Source organism: Vollenhovia emeryi, unplaced genomic scaffold (assembly GCF_000949405.1).
Source record: "Vollenhovia emeryi isolate VEMERY1.0 unplaced genomic scaffold, V.emery_V1.0 DF939125.1, whole genome shotgun sequence".
NCBI classification, from domain to species: domain Eukaryota; kingdom Metazoa; phylum Arthropoda; class Insecta; order Hymenoptera; family Formicidae; genus Vollenhovia; species Vollenhovia emeryi.
In genome coordinates this window covers 3,583,696-3,595,417 of record NW_011967241.1, presented here as the reverse complement: position 1 = coordinate 3,595,417, position 11,722 = coordinate 3,583,696, and the positions used below count along the sequence as shown (strand labels likewise).

At 27.0% G+C, this 11,722-nt stretch overlaps 3 protein-coding genes across 3 annotated transcripts; all 3 read right to left on the bottom strand.

Moving 5' to 3' along the window:
• Positions 1 to 1,796: 1,796 nt before the first annotated feature.
• On the bottom strand, positions 1,797 to 4,327 carry LOC105569298. Its single transcript, XM_012025654.1, has 7 exons — positions 3,869 to 4,327; positions 3,446 to 3,711; positions 2,972 to 3,133; positions 2,540 to 2,789; positions 2,331 to 2,393; positions 2,170 to 2,259; positions 1,797 to 1,920 (listed from the first exon to the last, which is right to left on the bottom strand). The coding sequence occupies exons 1-7, from the start codon at positions 4,130 to 4,132 to the stop codon at positions 1,843 to 1,845; spliced, it is 1,173 nt and encodes a 390-aa protein (XP_011881044.1). The 5' UTR covers positions 4,133 to 4,327; the 3' UTR covers positions 1,797 to 1,842.
• Positions 4,328 to 4,866: 539 nt separating this feature from the next.
• Positions 4,867 to 7,628, bottom strand: LOC105569297. The gene is made up of 7 exons (XM_012025653.1): positions 7,258 to 7,628; positions 6,836 to 7,101; positions 6,176 to 6,337; positions 5,749 to 5,989; positions 5,459 to 5,527; positions 5,299 to 5,388; positions 4,867 to 5,058 (listed from the first exon to the last, which is right to left on the bottom strand). The coding sequence occupies exons 1-7, from the start codon at positions 7,525 to 7,527 to the stop codon at positions 4,981 to 4,983; spliced, it is 1,176 nt and encodes a 391-aa protein (XP_011881043.1). The 5' UTR covers positions 7,528 to 7,628; the 3' UTR covers positions 4,867 to 4,980.
• Positions 7,629 to 8,533: 905 nt separating this feature from the next.
• On the bottom strand, positions 8,534 to 11,018 carry LOC105569310. The gene is made up of 7 exons (XM_012025665.1): positions 10,988 to 11,018; positions 10,322 to 10,587; positions 9,802 to 9,960; positions 9,263 to 9,521; positions 8,928 to 8,996; positions 8,742 to 8,831; positions 8,534 to 8,641 (listed from the first exon to the last, which is right to left on the bottom strand). Exons 1-7 carry the CDS (start codon positions 11,012 to 11,014, stop codon positions 8,534 to 8,536), a joined length of 978 nt encoding a protein of 325 aa, XP_011881055.1. The 5' UTR covers positions 11,015 to 11,018.
• Positions 11,019 to 11,722: the final 704 nt, after the last annotated feature.

Here is an 11,722-nt window from a genome sequence, read left to right as displayed (position 1 = left end):
CCCCCCCTCGCCAGGCAATATCGATCGCCGGGCGGTCACATCTCGCTACGCGCTCGAATTGGACAGTGGGCAGGGCAAAGACGACGATTTTCGATAATTTTTTTCTCGTTAACTATTGCGAAAATTGCAAAATGTTTCAGGACTTTTCTGTTCATATCGATCCGTTCTACCTTCTCACGAGCTCGTGGACAAATGTTATAACTCACCCTGTATGTATATTGAAAGCAATTACAGACATAAGCTTTGGTAAAAATTAATTAATGTAAAAAAGATTTAATAGTTGAAAAGTTTATTTCATCACATTTTCAAATAAGTAATGATGAAGTTAAATTAGTCCAATTGAAGAATGACGTTGTGCGTTATTTGTTTTATCTTAGATTACACCGTTAAAACGGTGTTACATTAAAAGAACTATACCTTGTATTTGAAAACTGTGATAATTATGGATATCATCGTCACAAATAAATTTATTATTAACATAAAATGAGCTACAGAGTTATTATAAATATTTGGCAAAAAATACTCAAGTTTTACATAATAAACCGCACAGGCATAAACACTCCACACAGTTAATATATAGAAAATGCTCAAACAATATCCCGATTGGTCCAGTGGATATCTAAGAATTCCACAACCGAGGATAAAAGTGACTAAGAAAATGGGATTTAAAGTCTTTTCGATGGTATCAACCATATTCTGGTCAAAACTCTTCCAATTCCATACACTAACTAATAAAATCAATTGTAAACTTTATACTGTGCAAACGTTACATTCATCGCGAAAATGAAGTCGAAGCATTTGATTATATCGCCGCATAACTGTTAAATTATGAAGTAGCATCGTAGTTGACACAATCGATCCTTACATCCACTTATATCATATTAAGATGCTAAAAACATAAAAAATTAATTAACGTAAAACATTTAAATGGACTGAATTCATCTTCGATAACGTTCTGATTAAGTTTATAGATTATGTTCACTCATTCCATTATTATTTTCTAATTACCATCTAATATATGATAATCGATAAAGATGTGATTGAGTACTAATAAGCTCTTTTAAATATAATATTGCAATTTAAATTACTTATACTAAACATGTTATAAGGGAAAATTAGTAGACAAAATTGTAAAAGTTTTTAAATCAATCTTGAAACACCAAACTGTTAATTAAAGTAATATATAAACTTCAATATGTAAAACATCTCAACTATTGATTGTAGAAATTATATAAAAACAATTTTAAGAAATTCTTATTAAATTAGTTATAAATTATTTAATTTTATATTAATAAGTATGGTTTAATAATATACTACTTATTTGTAATATGCTTAGACTCTTGCAAAATAAATCATCATATTTACCACACGTATACATATATAAAGTTCCATTATAAATTAATAAACTCCTTAAAGTTTTTATGCATACAAAAGTTTTGAAGTACAATTGTAATAGCATATTCTTATGTCATTCAGCACTTACTCATATTAAAATGTTCGATCCATTTTCAAATGAGAAATAAATGAGTCTTTCTTGCACGAATAACTCAAATAATGTTTTTAATTTACGTATGACACCCCAGATAGCACAAAGATGAGTGTAAGTTCATAGATAATTTATTTTAAAAAATACCTGCAGAATTAGAAAAATGAATATCTGAAGAATTTGTGAAATTTGCAACTACAACAGATTGTAATCATAGTATATATATTTTTTAGACTTTATTCGTATTAAGGAAATGTATATAAACTAATATTTGTAAGAACAATATTTTAATTATATTCAACTTATTTTAATTGTATCCAATATTATATACTTATAATATCAACTTCGTCATATTCTTAAAAGCCCATAAATGCTTTAGATGCACCAGGCATTTGGATTACAAGAAGCACAAACGTCATAATTGTCATAACAAACTGAAAGAAATTGTGTTAATTAAATTTTAATGCAGACATTTTACCGTATAGAAAAATAAACAAAGATAATATTCTAGACCGATTTTTCAAATATTGATTTACACTTCCGTTATGTAGGTAATAGAATACCAATAAATTCTTATTTAAACGGTGATTGGTAACATATGTCATTAAGTCATTATCATTAAGTGCAACGTATATAAGGAACGACAAGATTTAATTAATAATAAAGTAAATACAGCAACAAACTTTTCGCAGAAAACCATTGCCAAAATGAAAGAGACCTAGTCCAGAAAATTTCAATGGACGCTGTATCATTTGCAAGGTAAACTGGTAAATCTGCACAGAAATTGTTATTTAAGTTTTAACAATTTATTTTAGTTGTCTATTGTTATTGAAATTGATTTTACCTCGTCATGAATGTCGGCGTAGTGAAAAGTTAATTGGTGAATTATCATCTTCATTTCATTGGACTAAAATAAATAACTTTCAATAAATAAATAAATAAGAATATGGTATGTATGTACATATTATATCTATATATGTACATTCACTCGCACGTGCGCGCCCACGCATCCCTCCCCCATCTTCCCACACACTATTATATGTATGAATTTACCTTCATACTAACATCCTCACAAACATAATTAAAGCAGAAAAGTCTGGCCACATTTAAAGACATCCAAAAATCAATATCTATCCAATCCAAATATGATGATATGAATTGGTCATCTCTCATTATATGTATATAAGTATAACGAAATAATCTTAGCACGAATATGAAATAAGCTACCATTTCCATAGTCATCTGTGTTTCAAATATTACATTTAATTCACGAGCAAGTTGACACAATTCCAAATGGAGATGCCTATCAAAATATAAATTGTCGATAAAAGCATTGAAAAAATTGTGAATTGGTCAAACCATTTTGTAATTGAAATTAATTATATTATCTTAATAAAAATCTTAAATTTATACTAAATCCTAAAATAAATCATTTTCACGCAATACTAAGTCAGTAATTTAATCGAGTACATTTGTATAATTTACATTGTGGTCCACAACGCGCGCTTGTAATGATTATTACGTATGATATATCGACGAATGGGTTGTACTGCTTTTTTCAAACGTGTATAACTTCTACCACGTTTTTCTCCCAATAGCAAATATCTTATATGTTTATTTAACTTGTCAAATCTTGTACCAATGTACCTGCAAAGGAAAAATTGTGTAATTCCAAAATTTATGAAGCTACAAACAACTTCATAGGCATATGTATATCTATGAATTTTCAATTTATATTGTTTTATACATATAAATTTGTAAACTGTGTTAATTGAACACTTTTTTTAGTTTCTAAATTGTAATTAATTACCTGTAAGTAAATACCTTTACTAAGAAACACTAAAGCTTTAAAAATATCATACAATTTTCATAATTAGTGTTAATTAAAATACTAATTACACTTATACATATAATTTAATTACTAATTGTATAAGATATATTTTTAAATAATATACAAACCAGAGATAAATTGAAAATACTAAATCCAAAAGTATGTTGAAGTGTTGGTAGTAATTTGTGATGTGTGGTATAATCATGTACCGATATTTCTTCAATGTGCGAAACCACCATATCATATCATTTATATTGGCTAGTTGGATACACACCAACCATCCAATCAATGCTCTCTTTATATATACATTTAACTTTCGATATATTTTAGGAATACCTAATTCTTCCAACGTATCATCTACAGCGGCAAGTCTTTTTACGAATATTTGTAATCTCTGAACAATATTAGAAAAAAATACAATATATCTAATGTAAATCGTCTTTATGTAAAAATTACTTAAATATTTATATTCTTGTTATAAAGAATTACAATTGATTTACTTTAATTATATATTAATAAAAAGTAAACGTTTAATATATAAGTAGGTATACCTTATGTTGATAAAAACTCATAATAACAGATACAATACTGATCAAAGAGCTTATCATATTATAAATTATACTAGAAGTGGCTAGAAACCATTTTTCCACTTTAAGTACGATCACCACATAACAGAGAAGATAACTGTAAGCGCTCCAAAATGTCACGTTGTACAAAATACTGAAATAAAATTTCGCTGAAGTGTGGACGCCTAGACCGAGAATGAAGGTAGTCAGCATCAAAGGACGCGTAGCTTGTTCTATGGTGGTCACCATATTCACATTTATCGTAGTTCCTATTGTAAACTGAAATTGTATGTCTGTTACACTTTATTTAGCCGACACAGAGCTAGTTTATTAAGGTGACAGAATAATTCAAGGATCATTACATTAGTGCTATACATTATTCAACTTTTCCATAAATGTAACTGATGACATAATCGATCTATGTCGTTTAACACTATTTTAACATTGACAACAGCAAAATGATTTTTAATTTATAGACATTGTTCAATTAAAATATTTGTATAATTCCGTATTAAAATTGTATAACAGCAATATATTTTTAGCAACTAAGAAACCAATTTGTAAACCAACACGTTTTTGTAGTCAACAATAATATCTAATGTAAATTAATACTTTAAATAAAATATTCTAATTTTATGTATTATAATAAATAATATTAATTTAATAATACTTATATGATTAGTCATTAATCAGAATGTAGTTTATAAATGTTAAAAAGTTTTATTTACTATAAATATATGTGTATAAGGGGAACACAGACATAAATTAATGTGATATATTTATGAATTATATTGGATTGAGCCATAAAGAACTTTACTTAATAAATTGAATTTTTATAATTTAAAACGTTATAACAGTACAAATATTGATTCGTTAATGATATACTCTTAATTGCTGCAAATAAATGAAATAGATGCTGTGGGTGATACTGATTTTTCAGAGGAAATAATTCAGTAAATATAATAATATTGCAATTTATTCGCAAGTTATTGACAGAATTTTTAGAAAATATGGTTTTGTTTACATTATTTATAAACAATAGTTTTTACGTGTTGTTTCATACTTATCCTCTTCAAGATATCAATTTGGTCATATTTTTAAGAGCCCATAAATGCCTTAGATGCACTAGGCGTTTGAATTACAATAACCATGAACATCAAAATTGTCATAACAAACTGAAAAAAAGTTTTATTAATTAAATTTTAATGCGGACCTTTTACCTTAGAGAAAAATTAAGATAATATTCTAGACCGATTTTTCCAATGTAGTTTTACACTTCCGTTATGTTGATAATAGAATACTAATACAATCTTTTTAACGGTGATTGGTAACATACTCGTATGTTATCATTAAGTGCAACGTATATGTATAACAAACTACAAGATTTAATCAATAAAGTAAATACAGAAACAAACTTTTCGGAGAAAACCATTGCCAAAATGAAAGAGACCTAGTCCAGAGAATTTCAATGGACGATGTATCATTTGTAATGTAAACTGGTAAATCTGCACAGAGATGTTATTTAAGTTTTAACAATTTACTTCAGTTGCCTCTTATTATTGCAATTTGTTTTACCTCGTCATAAATATTAGCATATTGAAGAGGATCTGTTAATTGGTTAATTATTGTCTTCATTTCGTTAGACTGAAATAAATAACTTGTCATAAATACATAGGAACATATGTATATCTACATATATCATAGACAGGGTGCCCCATTTTTATTTTTGGGTTAAAACCTCTCAATATTTCAGAGTTTTAGAAAAAAAATGTTTTAGCCAATAAAACATTTCTGAAATATAGGGAGTGACTACAAACTTGATGGACACCCTGTATATATATACACTTTAAAAATTATATATAGACCTTAGCACTAACATCCTCGCAAACGTAATTTAAGCAGAAAAGTCTGGCCACATGTAAAGATACTACAAAACTAATATCAATCCAATCCACATATGACGATGTATTTTTTATTATATTTATGTAAGTATAGTGAAATAATCTTGTCACATATATCAAATGAACAGCCATTTCCATAGTCAGTTGTGTTTGAAACATTGCGTTTAATTCTTGAGCAATTTGACACAATTCCAAATGGAGATGCCTATTAGAACATAAACTGTTGATAAAAGCATAGAAAAATAGTTAATTAAAATCATTTTTTTATCTAAATAAATTATGTTATCTTAATAAATTTTCTGCTAAATCCTAAAATGCATTATTTTCACGCCGTACTAAATCAGACCAAAATCAATAATTTATCCAAGTATAATACATTTGTGTAATTTACATTGCGGTCCATAACACGCGCTTGTAATAATTAATACACGTGATATCTCGACGAGTGGCTTGTACTGCTTTCCTCCAACATGTATAACTTACACCACGTTTATCTCTCAATAGCAAATATCTCATGTGTTCATTTAATTTGTCAAATCTCTTTCCAATGTACCTGCAAAGAAAAAATTGTATAATTCCATAATTTATGAAGCTACGAATAACTTTACACATATAAATTCGTTATTTATATTGTCTTAGATAAATTTTTAACCTGAATTAAACTACAATAAAACGTCCCACATCTGCGCTTCCCACATCTGCGCGCGTCCCATATCTTCGCTAGTTTCCGTCCCACATCTTCGCGTTTTCAAAAGGTAGCTCCCCCACCACCGCCGCTTTCTGACGCAGATGTTGGGTCAGTTCCGGTCCCGACCGGCGCAGATGTGGGACGTTTTACTGTATTTTAGTTTCTAAATTATATCTACATAGATTACATCTATCATTAAATTATCTTTATTAAGAAACTTTAAATTTCTAAACAATATCATATATGCTTTACACTAATAACTTATTTCTGAAACATGTTTTAAATAAAACAATGATTATATGTATATATAATTTTATTAATAAAGTGTAAGATATTTTTAAACATTTTAAATAATGTACAAACCACATATGAATTGTAAATACCAAATCCATAAATATGTTGACATGGTGATAATAATTTGTAATGTACGGTATAATCATGTACTGATAATTCTTCGTTATGCGAAACCACCATATCATATCATTTACATTGGCCAGTTGGGTACATATTAACCATCCAATTAATGTCCTTTTTATACATACATGTAACTTTTGATATATTTTAGGAATGCCTAATTCTTCCAATGTATCGTCTACTGCAGCAAGTCTTTTTATGAACATTTGTAATCTCTGGACAATATTAGGAAAAAATACCAATTTGTCTATCGTAAATCATATTTACGTAGAAATTATTAAGATAATTATTTTTTTGTCATAAAGAGTTGTAATAGATTAACTGTCTTTCGTAGATTAATCAGTAAACATTGAATATGTAAGGCTACATACCTTATGTTGATATAAACTCGTAATCATAGATACAATACTGACCAAAAAGTCACTTCCATTAACAATTATACTAGAAATTATTAGAAACCATTTTTCCACTTCAAATACGATCACCACATAACAGAAAAGATAACTGTAAGTGCTCCATAATGTTACGTTGTATAAAATACTTAAATAAAGTTTCCCTGGAGTGTGGACGCCCAATCCAAGAATGTGAGCAGTTAGGGACAAAGGACGTATAGCTTGTTCTATGGTAGTCACCATACTCATGATTATCGTAGGTCCTATTTTGAACTGAAATTGTACGTCGGTTAAACCTTATTTTGCAAACATATAGCTAGTTTATTAAGGTAACAGAATAATTCAAGGATTAATACATTAGCGCTATACATTATTCAACTTTTTATGAGGGTACCTAATGACATCTATTTAATCAATCTATGTCACTACATTGTTAATGCCAATAATAGAAAAATGATTTTTATCTTATGGACATTGTTCAGTTAAAACATTTGTATAATTCCGTATTAAAATATTTAAAAAAATTTTATGACAGATTGGGAGATTAAGCAGCGAATAGAATTGATCCGTGAAACTTTGACGTACGTAATGATAAATGACAAAATAAACTGGCAAAATATAATTTATATTATATCTGTAAAATATAATTTATATTATATAGTAGATTGATCTTTATTGTAATATTTTTCTATGACCGTCATATTTTATTAAATTTAAATGTGAATTTATTAGAGTGCGAAAATTCATTGGATTCACACTATGGTAGATTTTACAGGAAGGTTTCTTAAATGGATAAATAATGTGCAATTATTTTTATGTGCATTATTATTTAATTTCTCTTTAATTTAATCAAAGCCTCAATTCGTTTTTTATTGCCATTGTCAAAGGAACAATGTATTTCAAATTATCCAATTAGTAGCAATTAGTGAAATTTCAGGAATTACTATTAATAGAAATAAGGTGCCCACCACAGAAAAGTTATAATTAATAAATCCATAAGCACGTTGACGCGTTGATAATGATTCTTAATAAAAGGTATAATCATGTACAAATAATTCTTCATTGTACGAAATCATATAATTGATATTGGCTACTTACTTATTATTATTTACATTATACTTTTTATTGCATATAAATCAGTACATTTATTTATAACTTTAGAGAATTATAATATCAGATAGAAGTATTGAACACAATACATAGGTTAGAAAGAGAGGGTAAAGAATTTCACAAGTGCATACATATATGTATCACATCACTTGTTGTAGTATGTTATATTATCTCTGCTATAAATTTTGATCCATGCAGGAGTATAACCCATTTGCGCCATAAACATTAGAGTAGTGAGAGTCCAGACGAAGAACTGAAGGGAGATATCGAACAGAAATATTATTATTCAAAATTTTGGAATTTAGTAGATAAAACTTCCACAAAAAGGAGTATATATAATATTAAAGATTAACCTTACGAATAAAGCTGTAACCAAAATAAAATAGACCCCAAGCGCTAAACTTCAACTGGTGTAATGATATTTGCAAAACGAACTGGTATATCTGTGTTACATTGTAATGTAGTATACTTATTTAAATGTTCCTAAATGAAAATTATATTTACAATCAAAAGATAATTATATAAAAGACTTATCTTACCTCTTCCTGAATTTCCACAAAACAAATAAGATTTGTTAATTTATGAGTAATGCTTCTAGTTTTTTTAACCTGAAATAATACAGGATTAATGATATCTTTGTATATTTGTAATTGCATTGTTTTGAATAACAAATTGATATTTTTGTATAATAAAAAGCAGACATTTTTAATCTTTTATTTTGTTATTAAAAAGAATTCTTTGTAGTATTAGTATATTTCTTTTAATATGGTTCTTATTGGCAATTATTAATCTTTTAGAAAGTGTTAAGATTATTTAAAAAAAAATTTTTTTTTGTAACTTGTAAGAACGATTTTTCCAATCAAGAAGTATTTACCTTAGTGCTAACATTTTCACAAATGTGATTCACTGATAAGAGTTTCATTAAAAATATGATAAACCATATGTTGGTAGAAAGACATATATTTACTGCCAAATTATTTTTGTACATTTCTTGTAGATGTATTATTGCACAATATTGAAAGTAAAACATTCCGTTCAAGAGAACGAAATAAGATATCATTTGTAAAGCCATTGGTATTCCAAATAAATCACTTATATCGCGAGCTGTTCGGCAAAGTTCCAAATGAAGATGTCTAAAAAGGTATTGTATTAATAAAATAACATATTTATGAAAAATATACTTATTAATATTTGTATTAATATTAAAAACTACTCATTAATTATATTTATTAATTTATTATTTTCAAATATTATACATTGAATTTTGAATTATATGTATACATGTATCGCATTAATCTCTGAGACTGGTTGGCAGTATGAAAGCTGAACTTCTATAAAAAGATTTATATTGTCGAAAAAAATAAGAGATACATTTATCTATATATTTTATGTGTTAAAAAGTTAGCAATTTACATTACAGTCCATAATATGTGCTTGCGATTCTTAGTGTTTCGAACATAATAGCCATTAACGACAAAAGCTTTTTTCCACTTGCATCTTAGTCCATACTCTTCTGTTTCTGATAGTTGTTTGATATGATTGTTTATTTTATCTAGCCTAGCACCAATATGTCTATAATTTAAATTTAAAGAATAGGAAAAGTGTAATTAAGTGTTTAAACACAATAGAATAAAAAATATATAAACTATTAATTAATTTTTTCTTTGTTGCATTAAGTTTTATAATTTATGGATACAGAAATATATTACAAACTTCTAAATATGTATATGTATATATACATGCTAAGTAAAATACATTTAAATTAAATAATTTAATACAAATAAAAGGCTTATTGATGAAATTACTGTAAATATTAACATACAATTTAATCAGTTTGTACTCTGCTTTGTTTTAAGAAAGATTAATAATCTGGTTAAATTAACTAAAATAAATCTCAATGTAAAATAGTTATAATACAATGAAATTTGTAAACCTTAGAAGAAGAAGAAAATTTATATCCATTAAGCTATTAACGTATACAGGATAATTTAGAAGACAAGGAACAAATATGGCCATTGTATCATTGTGCATTACTATGTACAGTAAAGAATCCGAAATCCATGTTGTGCAGATCAGTAAAAACCAAATAATTAACGTTTGATTTGTTAAACTTCTTATTTTATGGCATTCTTTCGGTATACCGAGTTCTTCCAGTGTATCATCCATAAGATCTAATTTCCTTAAATATTGCCGGTATTTCTGAGGATAACAGCCAGAGCGTTTATAATAGATATTAGAAAAATTTTTCCTGACTTAATATACACGAAGCATATGCATAATGATATACTTAATAATACACTTATAAAGCACAGCGTACACGATATAAATTTCATTAAAATTATATATTAAGTTATGTAATGGCAAATGCATTAAAGGCAAAATTCTTAGTTGATTGTACCAGTTTTAATTTCAACAAAGATAAATTAATTTATAAAATGTGTTTCAAAGATAGAAATATTAATTTATTACATTTTTTAATAAATCAATAATGTTGGAATTGATTACTTTTATATCCTAGGACGTGCTATGGCATACTGTTTGCTTTATTTCATATATCATACTTTATTGAAATGACAACATTGATAAATAAAATTCATACCTTATGTTTGCAAATGATCATAAACATGGATATTATTATTACAAGCCAATTTACTGTTATTATAAATATTGATAAAAAACCATTTAACACTCTTTCTGGCGGAAACAGAATTGTTGTATAATAGAATGCATAAGCATAAACACTCCACACAATTAATATATAGAAAATACTCGGATAATATCTTGGTTTGTTTAACGGATATCTAAAAATTCCGAAACCTAATAAAGAAGCGACTAAGGAAGCAGGACTTAACGCCTTTTCTATAGTGTCGATCATAATGCAGACTCTTGCAATTCTATGTGCTAACTGTAAAATTTTCCAGGTAGCAACATTCATATTGTGCAAACGTCATGTTCATTGCTACGATGAAATGGCTACATCTTATTATATCGCAAATGTCTGTAAATCATTAAACCATTGCACTTTTGAGGTAATCGATCCGCATATAAGATAGGTATATGCACTTACATTTAAATTGCATTTTGCACCATTTTTCTGTACTTATGTTATGTGAAACTAAAATAAACAAACCAAATTTAATTTTAATGCAATTTTGATTAATTGTCCTCAAAAAATGTTGATGTATCGTATTAGTATGCTATATTAAAATAAATTGTGCTCATTCACAAAAGGAATATGATTAGATAATATTATTATTAAGTTTATTATTTTTAATATTGCAACTTAATACATAATATTTGTACAATATTTATTTAATAATAAATAAATACATAC